We start from the raw sequence: 22,591 nt of genomic DNA, 5'->3' as shown, positions 1-22,591 counted from the left end.
AGCTGCGATAGCTTCGTTCGCAACCCAGGATCGAGATGGGCGCATGGAACGTAGGTCGCAGTTATGTCGTCATCTGCCGAAGCTCTAGAACTGACTGAAATACTACTTTTCAGATATTTCGAATAATGGGAGATCTCTCCCACATTCTCTCGAAATGCATCCTGATCTTCGCGATCCATCGCAATAGGAGCGCCGAAGGTACGCAGGAGGTGGTCAAGCCGGATACTCTTAAGGACGCCAGCTAACCAGATATTTCCAGGCGTGTCTATGATCACGCAAGTCCTCTACGGAGTCGTCTTTATCACCAGATACCTCGACGTGTTCACTGAGTCGTCGGCATGGAACCTCTTCTTCAAGATATTCTACATATTCTCGTCCATCTACATTGTCGTCATCATGCGATGGCTGTTTCCCCGGACGCGCGAAAAGGAGATTGCCTGGAAGCTCGGAGCTGCCGTTCTCGGCGGATCGCTGGTCCTCTCGCCCTTCGTCATGATGATATTTGAGAAAAACTGGAGCCTCGGATGGTGGTTATGGGATTTCTCCGAGATACTCGAATCCGTCTGTGTTGTTCCGCAGCTGCTCCTTCTTCGACAGACCACCGTCCCCACCGTCATCAACTCCGGGTACATCCTCACCCTTGGTTCCTACCGAGCACTGTACATCCCCAACTGGATCTTGCGGGGCATCGACCCGACGGACCAGGCCCCTACCGTCTCAGTCATCTTTGGCATCATCCAAACCGCTTTCTACATCGACTTCGCATGGGTGTACTACACGCGCCAACGGGTCAAGCTTCGAGCCGGTGGTATTGTGGATGCTGATGATTTGCGAAGGGGTTGGTTGCTTAACAAGATATTTGGGAAGCGCTTCGATTCGGAACCGGATGATGAAGAGAGCGTACCAGCTCTAGGCCGCAATGGCAGCACCACAGCCGGCTCCCGGAGGTCGAAATGGGGAGCTAGGGGCATCTCTATTAGTGCAGACGATGGTGTCCACGAGCACGAGGCTGGCCGGAGTACCAGCGATCTCAATGAGGGTGTAGACCCAGATGCTAAGATGAAAGACCCGGACGAGCTTGCTCGGGCGCTCGATGACGATGATGACGATGACGAGGACGCACCTTTGGTTTCGTCGTCAGATGGGCAGGTCAGTGGAGTCAACAACGGGAGTGAATGGAGAGACAACTAGGCGAAAGTCGAGCAAAGGGTAACGGGTACCGCCAATTGAAGATACGAAATGGGTACAACGGTGCACAAATTGCGGAGGGAAACCCGGCGTTATCTGGATGGAGAGACATGTTCGATATGATTGCGCAAGTCTGGATGCATTTTCTGTCTGTAAACTTGCATTGAAGATGGTATTTCGTCCACGAAAAAGCCACGAACTAAGCTAGCACCGCCAGCATTATCGAATGTGATGAGTGTATGTTGCGGATCCGTTACTGGCTGTATAACCCGGAATACAGGACTTCTTGGACCACACTCCACCGGAAGTGAAGACAACATGAACAGCGGCATTTGTCAGAGCTGAAGAACAATCCAATCCGAAGGGTTGCACAGGTCACCGTTCTAAACTGGAGCATGGGGATAACATAGTCCACGCCTGTCAATCCACCTGAGGGTTCTTCTACAACTGCAGGCAGTAGACGTGATTCAGAGATGGAGCACAAGCGGAAGAAACTGCATTCTTCCCGCGACACTTTGTGCGTACTTACCCACAGCACCGCGTTGGGGGCGCAAGTTGAGCGAGGTAAAGCTAGGGCCGGCGTTTAAGGCTGTCGAACATAGGATAGGATATCTTCGTAGTGGAATCGTGGCAAAATGACAAGGGATGTACCAAATAAGGGAAGGAGAAGTTGTGCGTGTTTGTGTGAAGTAAGCAAGTACCGAACATTAGGTTTGAATACGCAATTTCAAACGTATTGAGCAAGTAGCAAGTGAGCGGAAGGGTAACAACAATGAAAGACCTCCATAACAAAGTAAATAGGTCGAAGACACGATAGTGCCAAGCTGGATTTTCACTTCTCTTTTCAGGGGTGAATATGCAGTGGCTCCGTTGTACTCGTGATAACGGCGTAAATACCTGAAGATCGCAAAGCAAACTACCGTACTGAAACGATATATCAGGTGGCAGCGAGATGAATTTCAAATTTCCTTTGTATCCAAAAGAAAACGACCAAAATAAGAAGGCTGGAAAGAAACCCAAAAAGCTGGGGCCCAGGTTTTGAACCCGGACCCTACGAAAAACCCGCATTCGAGTTTTGTCTGGTCATTCAATCCCTAGGCTACGCAGCCATTGCTGCGCAAAGTCAACTAGGCCAGCTTGGCTTTGTTTGAGTAATTGGGAAGTTGAGGCGAATATTGGGTCTATGAGGTCGGACGGGTGTGCGTTTGCTCGGTTGACCTAGGCAATGACGAACGTGGGCCACAAGGCAGCGGCGACGTGAGTGGCGATGTACTCTGGGTGAACCGTGCTTGATGGTGATTTACATGGTTGAGCAGAAGCCTAAAGTAGAATGAACTGTTTCCGTTTGCGTGATATCCAGTCCGATTCCACATCTGAACTACGTAGGAGGAACAGCGTGAACTGCTCTATCCAAAACATATCCGCTGTGCTTTGAAAATTGATGTAAATGCCCATGTCTGCCTGCAATTCCCATCGACGTAAGTGCTCCATGCTTCATGCTTCATGCTCAAACCCCATACCCAACATCATCCTCGTCATATCGAAAGCCCCGTACTTGACGCCCATCATCCATCATTGTATCTACAGCTCTTCTCTGTATATTCCCTTATACAAATGCTGTCTCATCTACACCCCATAGCAAGCATCCCGCACTCGTTACGGCGCCTGCGCAATTTTCCAATACGCCCTCATCAACGCCAATCCACTCCCCTGCGTCTCGATCGTGCGTCCTCGTCCCCTTCGATTCGGATCTTTCGATGCATCCTCGCGCTTCCGCAATTCCCCCATAGGCAAATGTTCCCTCGGCTTGCTGATGGGCTTTTGCTTCACTTCCGAGTCGACGACAACCGGCACGCCAGTCGGCAGTTTCGGCTTGGGGTCCATAACAATACCAGACGCGAGTTGCCAATCCGTGTCAAACGGCACACCGTAGTTCCTGTAATCCACCCCAGAATCCTGACGATCAACGCCATCATCCGCCATGGTGGGCCACGCCCCCGTGAAGTTGCTCGTGAGTAGACCGGCCGTCCACCAGACACCGAACTTGCCGTCTGCGTCGCGAGTTCCCACAGCTGCCTTTGCGTTAAGCTTCAGCCAGCCGCTGTACGACTTGCAAGCTTCGGCATGATATGAAGTAATCGCCTCGAAAGCCCGGGTAGTCACGTTGATGACAGAATCAGGGGGAGGCATGGCAAGAGCTTCGCAAAAGGCGACGAGATGGTGGAAGAATATGCCTTTGAAGGTTTGACCGTCTTGACTGCAAGTTCCGCTGGCGTCGCATCGGTCTTCCATGATGCCACCGCGACCCAGACCGTACCAAGTGGGGAGTGCGTCTGTAGCCAGTGATGATAGGTCTTCAACCGGTTGATCATGGACGAGGTCGTAGCCGGATGCGTTGATGACGTTTTGGATGAGCTGGTGTCCCTCTGTGAGATATGAAGAGGCCCCAGTGGCTTCGAAGAGCCCTCGTTGGCCCGTCAGGATAACACCCTGATTGTAGCTAATGACCATGTTGTTACGCTGGTCGCAGAGCGTGTTGTTGTTGGTGGGGTCGTTGTATCCGCTGATGTGAAAGCCGTCTGTAAACAGTCCTTGTGAGTCGGTCATGTTAGAACCGACGAGCCACTTATACCCATCCATAGCTGCTTTCAAGAACTTGGGGTCCCTGGGCCCGAGGTAATTGGTGATGTCTGGGTCCTCGGGGTTCATTGTGTCTCGGTTCTTGAAGAAAGGAGATGCATTATCGTCGCCGGGGAAATGCAGATACATCGAGATCGAGGCGGCGATGAAGAGCTCGTTGGTTATGGCGTTCTTGTACGGCTGCAGCCGCGGGTTCCAGTTCATGCCACCGCCGCAGAGTTCCGTGTCCCAGCCATGCGTTGCCAAATCCCAAAAGATGTGCGCTCGATGGGAGAAAGCCGAGGTCCACAGATTTCCGTGCCAAGTTCTATTTCCGAGCATATCACCCATCCCGCCGTTGATCGTCTCCGTTTCTGCCGTGCCATGCTGGGCCTGCAGCTTATAGTGCAAGCTCGTGTGCGTATTGATGAACTTAATTGCCTCAATCCAGCCGAGCACCACCCAGAGGATATCATCATAAGCTTCGTTCCTAATTGCAAAGGCGTCCTCTCCAAAGTAGTAGGCCACAACTTGAGAGAAGTAGTCCTCGATTAGGTTTTCCTTGACTTTCCAGTCCTCAACACCACCTCCCACGTTGGACTTCATCAACAACAGGGACTCCGAAAAAGTTCGCAGCGACCCCGAGACGTGGGTGCCCATGACAGCACCGGTCCAATCTATCGATTCCGGCCATGTGCCTAGCCATGCGGCGAAGTACTCCTTTTGCATCACATCGATAGATTCGAGGACCTCGGTAAGAACGTCGAGGTCCGGCTCGCGAGCTGTGCCAACCGTACTCATCTTCTTCGACATAGCAGCCGGAAGAAAGCTTCTAGGTGCTATGGGATCGCATGTCTGCGGACCCTTGAAAAAGACGGGGCATTCCTTTCCAGTCAACGATTTCGAGCCGCTGGCGCCGCCATGGATTGGCAGCGCAAATATGCACAGGAGCCCAAACAACTGAACCTGGTTTAGCTTAATTGAGGTAATCATGTTGGCGGTTGCCAAGTGTCCAGGAAATCCCTAAAGTCGTGCGTCCACATGGAGAGGAAAATGATAGTAGAAGAGAAAAATGATGACAGAAGGGGGCTGGATGCCGGGAAGAATAGGGCGGGGCTATGCCAACCTGGAGGATTTGACGAGACCTGGCCCTGGAACAGCGTAAATGGGCAGGCGTAAGAACGACGGAAGCTGCGAGAGAAACACAACTATCTCGATTAAATCGAAATCAGACGACACGACCTGGTCTCATATCTTGCAACGGCGCTCCTTTCCCATCTGTACCGAAAACTTTCCTTTGCGCCGGCGTCGTCTTTGCCCAAGCTTTGGACTGTGTCATGCAGCGAAGAAACCCAGCCGGGTGGATCAGAGATGGCGTAGCGGGCAGGCGTCGAGCACGACGACCATGCGCCAAGATTGCGGGGTAAGATTGATCACTTGGTGGTCGGTTCTTTAGGGGCCTCGGGAGCAGTATCCGGACTGCAATATAACTCCACGGGTCTAACCTAGTTCTCTCTTGAGCATTGAAGTTAGCGTGGATCATGTGACAGTCTAGACTTGGTTCGGAGCTCGAGGCCAAGGTCGTTCAGTCAAGCTCGACAGATTGTGTAACCTGGTACTGCTTGCTGCTCATCACGGAGCGGTAGCCAGGGAGTTGCAGTATCAATCGACAATTAAAAAAACTTCTAGTCAAGTTTAGTCTTCAGGGGCAGCATTGGCGAAGAAAAAGCACACAAATAATGTATATATTCAAAGAAAGAGCACGAACATTCCGCCCCAAGTCCACCTAGGCATATACCGTAACTCGTGTAGAACCTCAGATCGTTAACTGTCGTAGCAGTCTCCCAGAACGCCGTTGAGGGCCGTAGGCACTCAATCTGTAAGACCCAGTAGTCTAGTTTAGATTGACCCTTTCCTGTCCCCGCCTCACTAGTGTCGTAATAGGCAATACAAATAAGGAAACGCGGCTACGCAAAGCGGCGTTCAAATTCTTTATACAGCTTCGGGCTGATCTCGTCAGAGCTCATGCCTTGCACCTCCCACAGAACGCCTTTTTTGGCGTAATGCTCCAGCAGCGGCTCACTCGTCTCTTGGAATTTCTGGAATCGCGAGCGATAGATCTTCTCGTCATCGTCAGCCCTCTGTACGAGTGGCTCGCCGGTCATATCGTCTCTGCCAGGGACCTTGGGGATGTGGAAGGAGGTGTTGTAGACACGGCCAGATGGCTCGTGGACCCAGCGTGAGTGAATCCGCTCCATGATGACCTCGAAGGGCGTCTTGATGGATATAGCCATGTTCATCGGCACGATCTCGTCCAGTCGCTCGGCTTGCGTTGCAGTACGAGGAAAGCCGTCAAGTAGAAACGAGGCGCGAGGATCCTCTAAAGCCTGCGCCGACAACGTGGCGCCTGCTGCCGGATTCCTACTCCCAGCGGTGATGAAGGGATTCGCATCTTCGTATGCTTCGGCGACCTCAATGGCCGAAGAGGCAAGCGTCATGACGTTTTGACGTCCGCCGGACAGCCATCCGCGGTTACCAAGCTCGTTTGTGATGAGTCGTAGGATCAGGTCATCCGAAACTAGACCACCAGTCTTGATAGTGCTCTCTACCTTAATGCCGAGGGGGGTTCGGGTTTTGACATTTTGGCGCAGCAAATCCCCCGAGGAGATGGCCGACAGCTGGGGGAAGCGCGCAAGTAGACGTTCGGACTGTGTTCCCTTGCCTACGCCCGGGGCACCGATGAGGATCACGCGTGCAGCTCTGCGAAGGCCCATAGTACGACGGCGTAGACTGATCTATCGACAAGTGATAGCAACGATGCAAATGATGGTAAGACGCGCGCGCGCGTTGGTGAATTTGTCCAACACCGAATTTGAAGAGCAGTCGGTCTTGCGTCGGACAAAATTTGAAATTCTTTTGCGCCGAATTTGGCGTGTCAATGGCGCGACCGAAAGTTGCTGGAAAGATTGGAACTGCCCAAGTTAGAATGACGATGGGGAAACTGTTGGTGCAGGAACCCAGGCAAAGCGAAGCGGGGAAGTGCGTCACCAAGAAGGGTGACCCAAGGGAAATCTAAGTAAGCTTGGTGAAGTTCAAGGAAAATCCATTTCGTCAGTGGTGAGGGTTTCCTATTATGGACTCTTGAAGGGATAGGGAAGTAATTAGGCCCGCGAAAGAGGGTGGATCCGTGGATCCGAGGAAGTAATAGTCGCAGCATGAGGTGGTTTGTCAATTTGATGGGAAGGGTCGGGCAACGGGACAATCATTTTAGATTATGGCTTGAGCTTTGGTGTGGGGAGCCCCGAGACCGTGGCAGCGGTTTTGGTGGTGATCAGCTCAGCAAAAATGGCGAGCTTGTTGAGATTAGGAACGCCAAAAAGACGGTGACCATATGAAAGCGCGATCCCTGCGACAGCATGCGAAATTGGGCTGCTTTGATTTGCTTCGCATCTTGGCTACCCCATTCAGATATTCTCGGAACTATGGAATAAGGTTTCATGGTTTCCAGCAGCTAACACTGCCTCTAAATTTGCTTATGATCTTGCAGTGGCATCGTACCGGTCTTGACCCATCACATGACGCTGATAACGACCGGCTTGCAATGGTACCTGCGTATCACTGCGTATGCGTAGCAGGGCTGATGTTCGTCCTATGCAAGTGCTATAACGTCGAAACATTATATGGGCATGCCACTATGGACGGCATTAAATTTGTGTCAATCAAGATGGCAGATGCCATCAGACTCTGTGCAACACTTTGACTTCAACAATTTCCCCGATGTCAAAGGCACAGTACATAGCTGAGGGGAAGAGGGGATTGGATGTTCTTAATCTCTTGTCTTTTCGTAATGCAGTTGAAGGGACTAACGCATCGTCAAGGCGTATCGATAATGATTAGCTCAGTAGAGCATGTGAGTCTCCCAATTGAACCTCACCGAGAGAGCTTTGCATGATCAACTAACATTTCGAGCCGGAGGTATAGTATACTACCTACTTAAATATTCAGTATTTCCGAATTTACTCTAGTGTCTATGATAGTACCAGCATCCGTGCCAAGATAAGGGTCCATGGTGCTGTGTAACCTGCATCGGTCGGGAAAAGAACACCAATGCAGATCGCGTTGAAGGTAGCTGATGTAGGAACCTACGTCTGGCTGGGTTGAAGTCATGTCATAATTCAATTTTGGGGTATCGGTATTTAGTGAGGCTGATGTCGGCCCTTGGCAGGCTGCTTGTTGAATGGGTTTTTTTTGGTGTACCCGAAGTTGCATCATACCCAGGGTTCCTTCTGAGACACAGATCACATGTAAATTTCCAAGTAGTAGTATAGCATGTGCGAGAGACCGAGACTGATACGTGCCAGGTTGTGGACCAAGGCCGTATACCTCACCCCGTGAACCTGGAATGCTCCATAGCTAGAAAGCGGTCCTTCCGGAGTGTTCACCAAAATCCAATCGACATCGTGTCGAGGTGAATCGTTGTATTATCCGTGCCTTTTTCCAGCCGGACAGCACCATAGTATACAGTGAGTAGAGTCCGACGTCAGTCTCGGTCCTCCCTTGCCTCCTCATGTATGTGTACAAGACTCAGCGCCACATCCAGCACCAAATGCCGAATCGTCGGTTTCGTATCCTACAACGCATGCCCGATATTAACCGCGGACAAAAATGCGTTGGGGGTCCATGAGGAATAGTTCCTTATCTCCTCCCTGGTTGTCTATCCGCCCATACCAAAGCCGCCGCCGCCACCGCCACCTCTTGATTGCGCTTCTTGCTGCATCAATTCTGAAACTTTCAAATGGACGTCGAAGAATTTGGCGGCACATCGGTCGAGGCAGACACTCTCGCCCTTGTTCAGGTCACCCTCGCGGTAGTCGTTGGGCACGCACTTCTTTGCGCAGACTCTTGTGAGACTAGATGAGCACAGTTAGTCGTGGTTCTTTGGCAGAGGTTGTATGAATCCAGGGCTTCGTACCGGTTGTGCATCTCTGCCATAAGCTTCATCTCCTGCTCAACGGCGGCAATCTTCTCCGCCGACGAGGGCTGCGGGCGACCAAATCCGAGGAAAGACATGATTGCGGAAGGTGTCGTGGTTATGTATTTGAATGGGTGCTTGGTGCTGCAGGCAGTTTGAAATGCTTTTCTTTGAACAGATTAAGCAAGTGTAACGCTAAACTTGGTAGCTTCGCTTCGGCCATGTCTGGCTCTGGCAGGCGGTGTGGCACAACAGTGGCAGTTTGCTGGAGCATTGCGGAGGTCAGGTTCATCCTAGTCCGCACGCTAGCGGCAAAAAAAAATGTCGAGCTTCACTTAACCGCTACAACTTTGCTGCAACATCCATTGTTGTTGAATTAGACCAGTAAATTCAGCAATGCTGTGAGATGTCATCAATCGCATCCGGAACTGTCCGAAGGGTGCCTTTCAGGTCATAGATGTAAGTTGTGTATTACTTGTCAGCTGCTTTTCTTCCATTTGATGAACTGCTTTAACATTAGAACCGTTGCGACTGACACCATATTTTTGGTGCTTGATCACAATTTGCCAGCATGTCTGAAAATTCCACTTCTGCTCTGTTAAGTTAAATAAGCGATGGGGCCCTAGCTAACGTATACAAGTGCGACAATGGGCGGCAGGCGGCCCCTCCGTCTTCTCCGGCCTTATGCCTTTCAACTCCTGCCAAGAAAGCCCGATCTCTACTGCCGCTTCTACTCAGTTATCCGCAGCACTTGCGCCGGCCACGATCCCTCTAATCGATCGAGGTTGGATGCACGTGAGTGTAGCAGACAGGTTTATACTCTGGCACGGCAGCCGGTATCTGCCACTGAATCTCCCAGTACTGTGAAAGCAAAGCGCATAAAGAAGCTCGAGCAATTCAATGCCCTTCAATACCCCCGGCTACCTATCTTAACACCCGACGATCCCCCGACCCTTTCTATAACGGTAGCAGAGTTCAGGCAGAGATATGATGATCTGTCCCCAGATGTGGCCGACATTGCCAGAGAGGTAACTCTTCAAGGAAGAATCACAGCCATCAGGAGACTTGGTTCAAAATTGGTATTCTTAGATATTCAGGGCAGTTTTGCCAAGGTGCAAGTCCAGATCGGCTCCAATGCTTTCTCAGAACAAGTCACCCATAAGGAATTCAAAGACGCCGTCGGCCCATTGCTTCGCGGGGATTTTGTGTCGCTGACTGGAACGCCTTGTCGAACCAATGTCGGCGAACTTACGCTCAGGTTGACCAAGCTCCCCAAGCTTATGAGTCCAAGCCTGCTACCTATTCCCGAGAGCTTGGTCGATGAGGAAACTATGGTCCAAAATCGGTCCATGGATCTATTGGTCAACCCAAAATCCTCAGATTTGCTACGTTTCCGTTCAGACTTGATATGGTGGTTAAGAAACTACTTCCGTGAAGGTGGCTTCATGGAAGTACAAACTCCCATCCTGTCCGACTACGCTGGTGGGGCTACGGCTCGGCCCTTTCTGACCTCGGCCACCGAGTTTCCGAATAAGGAGTTGGCCCTGCGTATCGCACCTGAGCTATGGCTAAAGCGCCTGGTTGTTGGTGGATTTGACAAAATCTATGAAATCGGCCCAGCTTTTCGGAATGAGGGACTGGACGCCACGCATAATCCCGAATTCACTATGTGCGAGTTCTACTCGGCCTTCTCTAGCCTGCAAGACTTGTGCAGGTTTACCCAAGATCTGATACGGTACCTTGCCAAACAGTCGGATACCGTCATAAGTGCTGGGCAGTATGCGTCCCTTGAGCCGATCGACCACGCTTATTTCGATCTCCGGATCAAGAAGATCCAGTTCATTCCTGGTCTCGAGAAAGCAATTGGCATCAAGTTCCCTGATCTGCAGGCACCAGATGCCTTAGATCAGCTGGTTGCAGAGTTGACCGAGAAGAAATTCGCGGTAACACCTGACCTGACCCTCAACAAGCTCCTAGACAGGCTAGCAGGCGTCTTCCTGGAGCGCATTTCCTTCCATCAACCCATCTTCATCACTCATCATCCCGCTTGCATGTCACCACTCGCCAAGTCGTTCATCTGCCCTGAAACCGGCCAACTAGTGTCTGCTCGCGCCGAGCTCTTCATTAAGGGCGCAGAGATTGCCAACATGTATGAAGAGGAAAACAATCCCTTTGAGCAGCGTCGGAAGTTCGAGCAGCAAGTGCAGGCAGCCGAGTCGGGTGATGCAGAGGCTGTCGAAGGCCGAGTCAAGGTCGATGAGAGCTTTATTCAAGCTTTGGAATGTGGACTCCCGCCTACTGGCGGATGGGGCTGCGGTATCGATAGGCTCGTGATGCTCTTCTCGGGTGCGAAAAGAATCAGCAGCACTCTCGCTTTTGGCAACTTGCGTCATGTGGTCTCGCCTCCGAAGATGGAGAAGTGAACGCCCAAGCCTAGTTCGTGGAGCCGCGCTGCCGCATAGTTTTATGTAATATACCTGTACACTACTGTGCGCAATGAGATACCCCTGTATGACATCAACTTCTCTGCGGTGTGACTGAATATCTCGAGTGACGTAAATAATATGATGCGAAGGAACGCCGTCTCTCAAGTTCCGCTATCGACATGCCCAGCGCCGCAGACATTTTCGTATTGCAAAGCTGAATAATTACCTGCCCCCTGACTAGTAAAGGGGCCCAAAGCTATGTCACAGACTATAAATGATGGCTGCATATGTTTCCTGACTCCTGGCTGCTACCAATGAAACCAAACTTCCATGAATTAGACTGAGGTCGTCCTTGGTGCGCTGCACCGGTTACTTTGATAAACTAGGAATCCCGGCTTCATGCCAGCCCGCAAAGAAATGCCGGGTCACAGTTCGTATTGCTGACCAGTGCTGAGCTCCCTTAAACTCGTATCTTGAGCTGGACCAGGTGCTCAGCAACTGAGTTGCTTCATTTCTACTTTGGAGCAGAAACTTGGACAAGGCTGCAAAAGTGAAGGCCTATCCGAGCACTCCACTCCACTCCACAGACAGAGCTAGAAGCCATAGAATGACCGTCAATCTGCACTATAGCCAGAGATGTTTAAACTTCATATGATTCGCATTTCGATCCGGGGAGGCAAGAGCAATCATGCTTTCATAGTGATAACAATAGTAGCTTGTGCCTTCTAGTCACACTCCGTAGCTAGCCCCTGAATCTTTGATGTCTGGTAATACTTAGTGAACATTCAGTCTAGGCAATATTCCTGTTCAGTATCCAAAGAAGCAGAACTAGCATGAATTTATATGTACTTGTTTGCTTTGCTGGCGTAGAGTTTCCGCATGAGATAGACGAGGCATTGAGGATGGGCGTGAGCAGAAAAGGGGCTTGGCATGGTTGCATTGCATTCCATTCAGGTGCTACACAACCACCGCTACAAGAAATCAAACTATAAACAGTAAATTTCACATGTCAGCCCTGTTTCAATGATTTTAGATCTCTTTCTGTCACTCCAAGCACTAAATCTGACTGACTCCTTATTGCAGAAGATCATTATAAATACCTTCACAAGTTACCTGTGGTCTTTCCTAAGGTCATCAGTATTTCTCGTTATCTAGATCAGTTCCATTCGGAAATTTCGATCTTCCTTTTGCCAGTTCTATCTCATATAAGTAAGTATCACAAGCACAGTCATCAAGACAACTACAGTTCTTTGGTGAACTTTTATGCTATTGTTAACTTTTTGTTTAGGCTTTAGGAAATATATTCAGAAAGAAGACGGAAAACCGTAGCATCCATCTGGTGGTTTCTGTGTCCTTCACGGCTCTTCCTTTCACAATGTGCAGTGCTATCTGCGACTGGTCAATGCCGAAATCAACATATCCTCCACGCCTGTCTACATGCAGGTCGTTCCACACCGGGGTTTGCCCCTTCGTAATGCTTTCGCTGGTGTCGGATTTGGGAGAATAGGGGAGATGTCAGGAGAATAGGGGAGATGTCAAGAGAAGAGCAGGTCATTGGTGGTAAGCGCCAGTCGCTCCAGGGCTCGATATCGTTTCAATCGTCTCAAGCTGTCTATAATGCGTCACTCTTTTCGCAGATGCAAAGTGCAAAACTCCTTAGAAAAAAAAGTGGCTTCATGCCATCGCATTGTCGGAAGGAGGAAGGGGCTATGGCGGAAGGAAGATGTGTCAGTGTTCAATGGGTCAATCGCTGAAGCTACCAGGACGCTCGATTTGGCACGTAGAGGAAATCTAAACGCGCAGTCACTGTCACATGTCAAATCCAGAATCAAGGACGAGGGAAGACAAGTGAGGAGGTGAGCTCATCCGGTCAACTATTTGCCAAGTCCAGGATGCGGTCCCCGGTTCACCAGATTATCCTCCTCGACTTGTCGCTGGAGTAAGTAATCCCGCTTCCGAACATTCCAGTCGGCCGCTCGTTCACGACCAACAACAGGCTTGACCTGGCCTCCGAGCTGGGTATAGAGAACGTCGCGACTCTTCTGCAATCGCTCGATATTCTTCAAAGTCTCGCGCTTATTGCAGCAGTCGTATATAGCCACGTCCTCTCTGTACTGCTCCCCCTCCAGAATCTCCTTATGATACGACCAGTACTTCTCCTGAGCTCTGTCAAAGCAGCGGTTCTGCGACTGCTTCGCCAAGCCCCGACTTTTCGCAATGGCCTCTGCTCCAAGCTTGGTCTCGAACAGGAAGTACGTTCGGGGTGTTTTGGCGCGCTCAAACAACGACTGCGCTACCTCACTCTTGAGCTGCAAGAAGTTGTGGTTCTCCATGTTCAGAATCGCAATCAGAGAGCATCCCTTGCAGCATCTCGTGAGCAGGCTTCGGGAGAGCATTTCTCGCTCGAAGAAGCCGTCATATAGCTCAAGTCCACATATATGGCAGAGAGAGAAACCGTGACTCTCGAGTATATCTGCTTTCAACGGTTTGCCGAGCGTCGAGATGACAAGATCGTACCACACGGTTCTCTTCATGGAATCAAGTAGCTCTTCGCGGAGTTCGTGTTGGTCAGCACGCGGATAGAAAGCCTTAGCTTGCTTCGCACCATCCTTCTCAAAGTCCATGATGTGGTGAATGTCCTCCAGAATCCATGGGAGCGTGCCTGGTACAAAAGGCATCTTCTCGAGCCAGAGTCGGAAGCCCTTTCCACGAGAAATCAGGTCGATGCTGTGCTCCTTAGCATACGGGATTAGACCCATGAGTGAGCGACAATACCACCAAGGCTGTCGACCTGCCCTTGATCTTGCCAGAAGACGCCGTACGATCCATCCTCGGGAGTACCAATATGGTATCGAGGCGAGATATCGACCTCCAGGCCCGGCAGGTTGGAGCCATTCTCATATCGGATCTCGTTGAACTCGACAACATGTTCCAAGATGGGCTTGACGTGGCTAAGGTGGATATTGGCACATTGGTGGATACACAGCTTCTCCAGGTTTGGACACGCCCTGAGAAGAGCTCTGACGCCATCAACATCAAGGAATTTCTGTTCGTAAATGAAGAGAACGCGTATGTGTCGGCCATACAGATGGAGACACATGTCGAGAATAAAGTTAGCGATTACATCTCTCTTGCTTCTCAAATCGGAAGCCGACTTACAAAACATGAGAGTAGCCTCTAAATCGGAGCGCGCGGTGGCATAACGCTGAGGGACGAAGGTACCATACGGATCTAGCAGCTGCCCGTTGGTTCTCACCGGAATCTTTGAGTCGCGCGAGTCCTCCACTCGAATAGGGCCAACCACGACGTACTTGCCAGGGGTCATCTTGTTTGCCTGTTCTTGGGTGATCTCGCCACGTTCAACCATGGCCTGCTTCTTCCGCTCGCCGAGCTCGCATCCAAGGAATTCACGTTTGGTCGTATTCCAATACGTCTGCGTAACAGTTAGAGGACATGTTCAGGGAGGGCGGTGACTCAGGCATGGTTTACAAAGAAGCTTATGATGAGATTGAGGTTGGATTGACTGCTGGCGCCGAAGTTGAGAAGGTCCTGGTATCTGCAAATCAAGTTCACGATAATCATCTCGCTCAACTCGGACGTTTCCATGACCTTGGTGAAGAGGTTGTTGTGGTGCGCAGCCTTGTTTTTGAACCCAGCGCTGCTGGGCATGAAGGGCGCCTCAGGACCTACCATAAGACTTACTTACCACCGTGTGCGGCTTTTCTCCTTGGCGTTGCCGTGGAACGTGAGCAAGGCGATGCAAGTTGGCCTTGAACATCTCAAACGACGGGCAATCGTGGTTGAGAATCTTGTCGTGGAGAACTCCCAAGTCGAGCCGCTGACGTACCATTCCGTCGATGTCAGCCTGGTGCCACAGATCGCCGAAAGTGAGGGGTTTGAGACGATAGTGCACAGGATGTTTCAAGTCGTACGTGAGCTTTTGAATGAATGTCTCAAGGTAGGATGCGATCTCGTACTTCTTTTCCTCTTTCAAACCTGTGCCTAAAACAGGCATACGCATAACCTTGGTCGGCTTAAGACTATCGACAACGATGCGATACTTGTTGCCTGGCGACTTTGGTTCGTTTCTGGAGACAAGATCATGCAGTGATGCCATGACTTGTTCGAAGCCCTCGTCCTATACCACCAATTAGCTAAGCTTACTAGATGCATGTTGCTGCACGTCAAGGGAAATGGCTGAAGTGTTGAGGCGCAGAGCCGTCAATCTTTGTTTCTGTGTTGCGGCGGTGTTTCCAATCCAGAACTGGACGGACGGACCTGAGCCTGAGGGGGTAACGAATAGGTTTGACTGATATAGGGTGTCGAGGTTGGAAACAAGAGTGAAGAACCTCACGCCTTACGTGTAAAGGAGGGGATGGGAAAATGTGGAGGAGATCAGTAAACACTTAAAAGTGATTGAACATGACAACCACTTCAGTGGGTGGGGGTTGTTGAAATGCATGAGCCACAACAAGACATAGAAGAGCGAAAACTTACATCCAAGGCCATGATAGCCTTATCCAGATCGAGGTCCTGGTTCATTATGGTCAAATCCATTTTGAAAAGCTGGTAGAAGGTGTGTCGAGTTTATGTAGTGTGAAAAGGTTGAAACCCTCAAGTGCCTGGCCTCCCGTACCCCTGAACGCCTGGACTCCGAAAGCAATGCTACAAATCAATCGTTAATTGATCTAATAAAAGTTAACAGCGGCTTCTATAATTTCCTCAAGAGAGCAAAAGACGGTAGGAGGCAGTTGAAGAGGGCGGGCCAAGTGAGTATAATGAATTTGATAGTAATAGGATAGTATAACTTGACGCTCAAGTGCTCAAATGAGATAAGAGAATGGAGTATGTTGATTGGTTAGGGAAGGTGAGTACTGTATTCAGGCAGGCCTCAAGTGAAAAGTGGAGACCAGAACCGAGGAATGGGTAAAGTGATTGTGTGATGTCACAGCCAGGAGCCGAAATTAAAAGGTCTGTTTATGGATAGAGGGAATATGGGGGTTGGTAGGAAAGGTGCCAGTTCAAGGCGTTGGTGGAAGTGGACTCAACCTGGGAATATTCTTCGGATAGAGTTCAAGAAGCGCAAACCGCAAATCGAACGTGATCGACGGCAGCGAAGCAGGGCAGGTAGGATCAAAGGTATTAGTGTATAGGGAAGTGCGTATGTTTATGAAGGGAATGTTCACAATATAGGTAAACAACAATACGTGATGTGAAAATAGAGAATGAGTCATGTCAAAGCACTTACCTACAAAAGGTGGCGTCAGTCTCCGACCAATGCAAAACAACGACGCTGAAAATGGCAACGACGAGACTTCTGTCGGACTTCTGAATAATTCTGGCGTAGATCAAAGGTCTGATGGTGATGTTAGCAGGGTCGACGAGGATGTGCAAGGTGTAGGTATCTAAGATGGAAAAACTCAACGCCAACGTGTTTGTCGAAGAGATTTTAGATACGTACATTAGGCAACAGGGCAAGATAAGATAAGCGGGAGAACGGAACGTAGCTCACAACCCAACCTGCCGCAACTGCCATAACTGCTACGAAGTAGCAATTCTTGAGATTTCAAGTAGAGTGACTGGTGACGGCAGGAAAAAGGGGCAAGGTCGACGAGGAAAGGGGAGGAACCATCGGCGATGATTAAGGAGTATAGCATCGATAGAGAGAAATGGAAGTGATCGCATACCAAAAGATTGAGTCTTCTATTGCGCGATAGCGACCGGGTCAGCTTAAAATGTGAAGTAGAGTGGGTAGGAGTTACTGGGAGGACGGTGGGGGATACTTGTGCTCATGCGACTTGATTGTTCTGGATGGCGTCATCAACCTGGTGCCCAAGACGCGTGACGAAATACCTTGACACGAAAGTAGAAAGGGGGAATGAAGTTGGGAGGGCGAAGATGCGTTAGAGTGCCTCAGAGAGCAGAATCCGTGGCCGATGTCATAGAGAGTAAAATGTGTCTCTAGAGCGAATGGAAGGAATGGGGAAACTGGCAAAGATGATAAGTGCTGGTGGATTTTATGATCCTCGGGTCTTATGTATGCGAAAAAGATTCACTTACCAGACTAATCGTTGTCGAGGTTGCGGTCTGAATCGAAGGGTTCCAGATTAGACGTGTTGCTCGATGACTATTGGGAAGAAAGGAAAGGAATCTTGGGCTAGAAACGACACACCGTATACAGAAAACATCAGCAAGGCCGAATGGTGTCTGATCGAGGTTGCAGCCAATGGCGAGTGGCACTTTGGTCAAGAGAATATGACGAGGCTGGGAAAGTTGGGAAACTGGGGAGAACGCGACTTTGGACTGGTTGTCAAGTTAAGTGGCGAATAATACGTCACAACTATCTTGCATCACAAAATATCACATGGTGCAATTTCATCCAGCATTGCAGATCTGCCGCCAACTCGAAAAACGAGAAATCAATGACAATTGCGCTGTCAACAGTTTCCAAGAGGTTCTCCAGGTCGCAACGCCATCGTTGCCAAGCCGCTCTCTAGCCTAGGCTGCGGTAGCAACTACATATTAACAGATTGATCCACTGCCTAGGAAGTGAGGACTACACGATGGTACTTTAAGCAAAAATATGACAACTATAAGAATCATAGAGTTCTATGCATGTACTCCGTGTCTAGTCGAATGCATCCTGACCTAGCAGAACACTTGTCCCCTGAATCGTCCGTCACTAACGTCTGCCGAAACCTCATCGTCGGCCATCATGTTCATGTCCTCATTTTTCATCCTCTGCCTGAAGCGTTCCACGTATTTGCGAACCCTGGCAATGTCTGGACACACCCCAATCCCTGCGATCGATCATACGACCGAGTCCGCCAGGATATGCATCTAGCAACGAGAAAGCCAGCATGGAAACGTGATAACGAGCAACCGAGAAAGTCGCCACGACAACACGCAGCCAAACGAAGATCCTGTGGTGGTAGAGAAACATGATGCGGCTTGGGATTCAGAAGCAACGAACATAGTTCTCTGTCACTCCAGCATCGCAATATGTCACTGTGACCTAAGTACCCGAACGATGCCAGATTGGTAACCTTTCCGCAAGACGATTGCAACTTGGCTCGACACGTTTGGTACACCGACTTCCCGTAAACTTACTTTGGCCAGAAGCATGGCATCATCCTTAAAAAAACAGGGAGACGTGAGGCGGAAGGAAGAAGTAAGGGACAGTTTAATCGGTTCCGCGAAGGGAATTACCTATGGTTAGATATACCACAAATACGACCTTGAGGGCCAAATAATATTGGCGTAAGCAAACAGCCCTTCAGGCCGACTGCGAAGATTTGGCCCCTTCACCTTGACAGGAATAAGGACTACGGCACTAGACCGCAGCACACTTGAGTTTCGCGGAACTTCCCACTCCTCGCTGAGAAGGACGACAATGTTTCCCTTGGAAACTCCCTAACCCAGCTTCCACTTCTACCCTGTCCTCTTCCCAAGAGGTAGCATAACTGGTTGACTTGGGGTACTCGAGGAGGAGAACATATGAGAGCAGACTCGACTCAAGAGACTCGCACAACCCCAGGAACCCGGTACGACAGACGACCGAAGCGATATATGCGACGACAAGCTGTAGAGAAGGCAGTCCGACCCACGAGGCGGTCGATGCAAACGTACGTCGGCAAGCTACTGAGAAGGTGATCCCGTCAACGAGCCGGTCAATTTATGCGATGGTAAGTTGGGAACAAGTCGTACGCCATGCCCATCACAAAATGGAAGACATGGCCAAAGACCCACGACGAGGAGGATAGCCCTTCCACAAGATCGCGACGCTTCGTTGTCCAGCCTCTCAGTAACTCCTGACATGAGTTCTTCCTCCGTTATCGCAGGCGCCGACCAAGTCGAGAGCACAGCCACAAGCCCGGTCGAACTGCCAACGCTGCTTCTCAAGTGGACCGAGCGAGGCCGTTGGCCAATTCAAGATATCAAGTCACTAGTTCGGTCAAGCTGCTGAAACCGCTGAGCAACTCGCCAGCAAGTTCGATGGCCCAATACAATCGCGCGCCTGGCCAACCTGAAAGTTGCTGCGCTGGAAACAGCAAAGCTTCTAGCCTAGCCCATGGCGAGGAAGACACCCAGGTTCGCCGGAAGCCGGCGTCCGACTTGCGAAAGAACCGGCGCAGGCGAGAGGAACAGGACAGAGAAAGCCGGGGGACCAGGGAGAAGGAGATCGGAGAACAGTGGAGTGATTCCAAGATCTTCAGTCGGCGGCCTGAACTTCCACCGAGGAGCCCGACAACATTGAGCCGGAAGGCACTTGCGCAATCGGGGACAAAACAAGCGTAGCTATTGGGTGGGAGGGTATAGCGAGGGGGGAGCCGGGTGGGCCGAGGATGGGAATCATAGTCCAGTTCCCGGTGGTGAAGGTTAAGATGATCCTATATCTTATGCATAACCCTACACCTCGTATACAGCTATTCCGACAGCAGAGGATGCGGAAACGAACCCAGGGACCAGGGCGAGCGAGGCCGTGGTATAGCTTCCAACAGTTTCCGTCAAATGGTTTGACATCTTTGAGTCCTCAAGTAGCTTTTACAGCAGTAGGATAATCGGGTGGGAGTAAGGCAGTAACACCAGCAAATCCATGATACAGCTTGTCAGGTATCCGGTCGGCGTCTTCTGAACTTCGGCTATATCCTTCCCAGTCGAAGCAATTGAATGCAAGTCGGGGTCCAAGGGCGACCAAAATAACCGCACATATCTAGGAGATTGATCCAGCCGCAACCCTCTCCCTGCGCCTCACTATTTTGCTTCCAGCAGCAGGCGACGAGACAGTCCAATAGGGATCGGGGCACCTTGTTGAATTTAGACATCGGGGCTTGCTGTCACATCTCCCGAAAGCCATGAATCGCTGACGCAATCGTTGATGAGCAGGTTATCATTCACCGCATATCAGACTGTTCTGACCCAGGACCCGCAGATAGTGCCTTAGTGCCTTGTGACCCGAGAAACTCTCCATTTAGAGTTGCTGCCCGCGGCAGATGACGATTCCAAGATACTGCGGCCGATCCCGCGCGGCCAGCCTCGCATAGTAAAGCTCCCCGAGTCATGGTATTAGAGCGAAGGAAGATGTCTACCACATCCCGACGGGATTTCCAGAAGCGCAGAAACCAGGCTTACCGGCATCGTCGATCGCATAGAACCAAACGTCCCAAGTTTCCCAGGTCTGCCCTGGTTATTGCGCGGGCAGCAGCGCTTCCCGATGACGTTGCTGTCAGTATGAAGCGATAGCGAATACAAGGCCGACATCATGTGCCGGCAGTCGATTGAGAGTGAAATAGATGATGCTGGTATCAATTGTCATCGCCATCGATGAGCGCTGGGGCTTGGCCTCTTGGCCGGGGAATTCTTGATTTGTATCCAAAACAGCAAACGGAGGCGATCGTTTGCGAGTACTCTTGATTACTGGCAGCGGATTCTAATATGTGGCTTGCTCGTCGTCACTAAGTTGTCAGTCCGCAACGGTAAGGTAGAATGTGAGAGCTTCGACTAAACAGATTCCAGTTGCCCGGCACCGAGACACCGAGAATGCTGTCAATGCCGCCAATGAAAACCTCTTGATGCCATAGAAAGTGTTCCCAGATTGACCAAACTCAATCCCTATTGAAGATGGCCGTCAGCCCACCTTGTGATTGGCTCCCCGTTGCGTGGAAAGTCGGTAGAAAGGGCAGACCAAGTTTTTGTCCCAATTGATCTCCCAATTGATCGTGTGCACGCCCATCCACCCCGACTGCGGAGATATCCAGCGCCGCCACTGGAGTGGACGAAAAAATTGACCTATAACCGTCCTTTCGCTTCCCGCGATATGCCATGCCACTTGACATCAAAAAGAGAGGGGCGGCAGAAGCCCAAACAAAGCAGCTCGCCGTTGCACGACGCGGGGTTTGTTTTTCTTCTTCTTCTGCGGATGGTTCGATTGTACTCCTCTACTCGTATGCATGTGCGAGGTGGGTAGGCTTGTAACCTGCAATCCACCCCTAAATTAGGAGGTGGGGAGATTTGCATGAACCGATGGGTAATCGATATTCGCGATCATGGAGGGCAGATGATCATCACTGTGAAACACCCCGTCCCCTATCGGAAAATGTTAAAACAGGAGACATGACGGATGTTTAATTGTTTGGTTGCTTGGTTATGTTTCCTGTTGTCGGTCACCGTCGGAGAGGTCAGATCAGATAGCTTGACCAAGTTGGAGATTTTGAATGTTTGGGACTATGACTGCACATGCCTAGATTGTAGTTGAGAATTTTGACGTCACGCGCATGCTGATCGCCGCAGCGGCTCGCAACGGCCAATGTCTTACGACCATAAAGAGATCTGCAAGCAGGGGTTTAGTTCTGTTCAAGAGACATCAGCACCTTGTACCTACCCGTTGGAAAGCCACCAACATGGGTTGCCCGACCACCGAATTCGTGATTCTGGGTGATAAAAACCACTGCGATCCTGTTCTGCATGACTCTGATCAAGGAACCTGGAAGGTCAAGCCCACAATCTTCTTCAACCTTGAAATTCTGAAACTCTTCCACTCACCATGTTGATCGATGAATGGGAGTGTCAACAATGTGCCGAGTTACAGACTGGCATGATTTGCATTGATAGTTCCATGCAGTGGATCTGCCCTCATTTCAAGATTGCTTTGGTATAGATGATCCTGGTCTTTCAGTCACACTCAAATCGGACATCAATGCTTTTAATTTTCCCCCAGGCCTGAAAAGTATGAATGATATGATGCGACGGGGATAGGGTAACTAGATGACCTATAGCCAGGCGACTGCGCATAATCTATAATGCACCAGGATCGCAGACCGCTTGATGGATATCACCCTTGCCAGGCACTATGGCAGCTGGCTTAATGTTCTATCCGGCCGGAGTCACCGATCTTTGAACCTGCCTATTGGTGCTTGCACAGATGAAGTTGTTATTCCTGAGTAACACCTGTATAGTATAAGCTTGTGGATCTATAAGGGCGTTAAGTGTTGTCTCTTCCTTTTTTTTCTTCTTTTTTCTCTTTGTAGCTCTCGCATCGTGACACCCCAGAATTTGAGACAGGTTCAAGTCACATGATCGTTCATGGCAACAATAGATGGCCGTAAAAGCTAACCTGGGCTCAAGCAATGAATATTAATTAATACAAAGGAATCACATGCGTTAGATTAAGCGCCATGCGATGTCAAAACTTTTGGGAGTGACAAAACCAAGGTGTCATATGCTGAATTACCTGGCATAGTGAACCCAGAGGTAAGGGGTTTGAGTCTGACAACGATAATCTGGCCATTATTGAAACAACTTCAATGAGTATAGGGCTTTCTTGGTCCACCCTGTAAAATGTTGGGCAGACTGTAGGGCTGGATATATGAGCAATGCACAGTATCCG

General features: G+C 50.2%; 8 protein-coding genes across 8 annotated transcripts; 3 read left to right on the top strand and 5 right to left on the bottom strand.

Moving 5' to 3' along the window:
• Positions 1-35: 35 nt before the first annotated feature.
• BCR38DRAFT_491099 (ER lumen protein retaining receptor) lies at positions 36-1,191 on the top strand (the record flags this gene model as incomplete). Its single annotated transcript, XM_040864613.1, has 3 exons — positions 36-50; positions 114-198; positions 260-1,191. The coding sequence occupies 3 exons, from the start codon at positions 36-38 to the stop codon at positions 1,189-1,191; spliced, it is 1,032 nt and encodes a 343-aa protein (XP_040709619.1).
• A 1,653-nt stretch (positions 1,192-2,844) lies between these two features.
• Positions 2,845-4,800, bottom strand: BCR38DRAFT_356796 (uncharacterized protein; the record flags this gene model as incomplete). The annotated part of the gene is made up of 1 exon (XM_040857049.1): positions 2,845-4,800. One exon carries the CDS (start codon positions 4,798-4,800, stop codon positions 2,845-2,847), a length of 1,956 nt encoding a protein of 651 aa, XP_040709618.1.
• A 974-nt stretch (positions 4,801-5,774) lies between these two features.
• BCR38DRAFT_356898 (P-loop containing nucleoside triphosphate hydrolase protein) lies at positions 5,775-6,581 on the bottom strand (the record flags this gene model as incomplete). The annotated part of the gene is made up of 1 exon (XM_040857060.1): positions 5,775-6,581. The coding sequence occupies one exon, from the start codon at positions 6,579-6,581 to the stop codon at positions 5,775-5,777; it is 807 nt and encodes a 268-aa protein (XP_040709617.1).
• Positions 6,582-8,521: 1,940 nt separating this feature from the next.
• BCR38DRAFT_356940 (Tim10/DDP family zinc finger protein) lies at positions 8,522-8,877 on the bottom strand (the record flags this gene model as incomplete). The annotated part of the gene is made up of 2 exons (XM_040857064.1): positions 8,522-8,717; positions 8,780-8,877. The coding sequence occupies 2 exons, from the start codon at positions 8,875-8,877 to the stop codon at positions 8,522-8,524; spliced, it is 294 nt and encodes a 97-aa protein (XP_040709616.1).
• Positions 8,878-9,119: 242 nt separating this feature from the next.
• Positions 9,120-11,335, top strand: BCR38DRAFT_452387 (uncharacterized protein). Its single transcript, XM_040861517.1, has 2 exons — positions 9,120-9,238; positions 9,420-11,335. Exon 2 carries the CDS (start codon positions 9,427-9,429, stop codon positions 11,200-11,202), a length of 1,776 nt encoding a protein of 591 aa, XP_040709615.1. The 5' UTR covers positions 9,120-9,238; positions 9,420-9,426; the 3' UTR covers positions 11,203-11,335.
• Positions 11,336-13,019: 1,684 nt separating this feature from the next.
• BCR38DRAFT_124698 (uncharacterized protein) lies at positions 13,020-14,370 on the bottom strand. The gene has a single exon (XM_040853504.1). It carries the CDS (start codon positions 13,962-13,964, stop codon positions 13,080-13,082), a length of 885 nt encoding a protein of 294 aa, XP_040709614.1. The 5' UTR covers positions 13,965-14,370; the 3' UTR covers positions 13,020-13,079.
• Positions 13,792-15,130, bottom strand: BCR38DRAFT_124676 (uncharacterized protein). The gene is made up of 2 exons (XM_040853503.1): positions 14,695-15,130; positions 13,792-14,638 (listed from the first exon to the last, which is right to left on the bottom strand). The coding sequence occupies exons 1-2, from the start codon at positions 14,896-14,898 to the stop codon at positions 13,955-13,957; spliced, it is 888 nt and encodes a 295-aa protein (XP_040709613.1). The 5' UTR covers positions 14,899-15,130; the 3' UTR covers positions 13,792-13,954.
• A 3,752-nt stretch (positions 15,131-18,882) lies between these two features.
• On the top strand, positions 18,883-19,503 carry BCR38DRAFT_414915 (uncharacterized protein; the record flags this gene model as incomplete). The annotated part of the gene is made up of 2 exons (XM_040858984.1): positions 18,883-18,890; positions 19,047-19,503. 2 exons carry the CDS (start codon positions 18,883-18,885, stop codon positions 19,501-19,503), a joined length of 465 nt encoding a protein of 154 aa, XP_040709612.1.
• Between the last annotated feature and the right edge of the window lie 3,088 nt (positions 19,504-22,591).

Source organism: Pseudomassariella vexata (assembly GCF_002105095.1).
Source record: "Pseudomassariella vexata strain CBS 129021 chromosome Unknown BCR38scaffold_27, whole genome shotgun sequence".
Lineage (NCBI taxonomy): Eukaryota > Fungi > Ascomycota > Sordariomycetes > Amphisphaeriales > Pseudomassariaceae > Pseudomassariella > Pseudomassariella vexata.
The sequence above is the reverse complement of the archived record's forward strand: the minus strand, read 5'-3'. Positions and strand labels throughout refer to the sequence as shown.

What these genes read in the sequence shown, in the direction of transcription:
- BCR38DRAFT_452387 (XM_040861517.1), top strand. Translation starts at nt 9,427, where the DNA reads ATGGGCGGCAGGCGGCCCCTCCGTCTTCTCCGGCCTTATGCCTTTCAA.
- BCR38DRAFT_124698 (XM_040853504.1), bottom strand. Translation starts at nt 13,964, where the DNA reads ATGGGTCTAATCCCGTATGCTAAGGAGCACAGCATCGACCTGATTTCT.
- BCR38DRAFT_124676 (XM_040853503.1), bottom strand. Translation starts at nt 14,898, where the DNA reads ATGGTAGGTCCTGAGGCGCCCTTCATGCCCAGCAGCGCTGGGTTCAAA. An exon ending in ATCTCATCATAAGCTTCTTT is followed by an intron (nt 14,639 to 14,694) that starts GTAAACCATGCC and finishes ACTGTTACGCAG; the next exon opens with ACGTATTGGAATACGACCAA.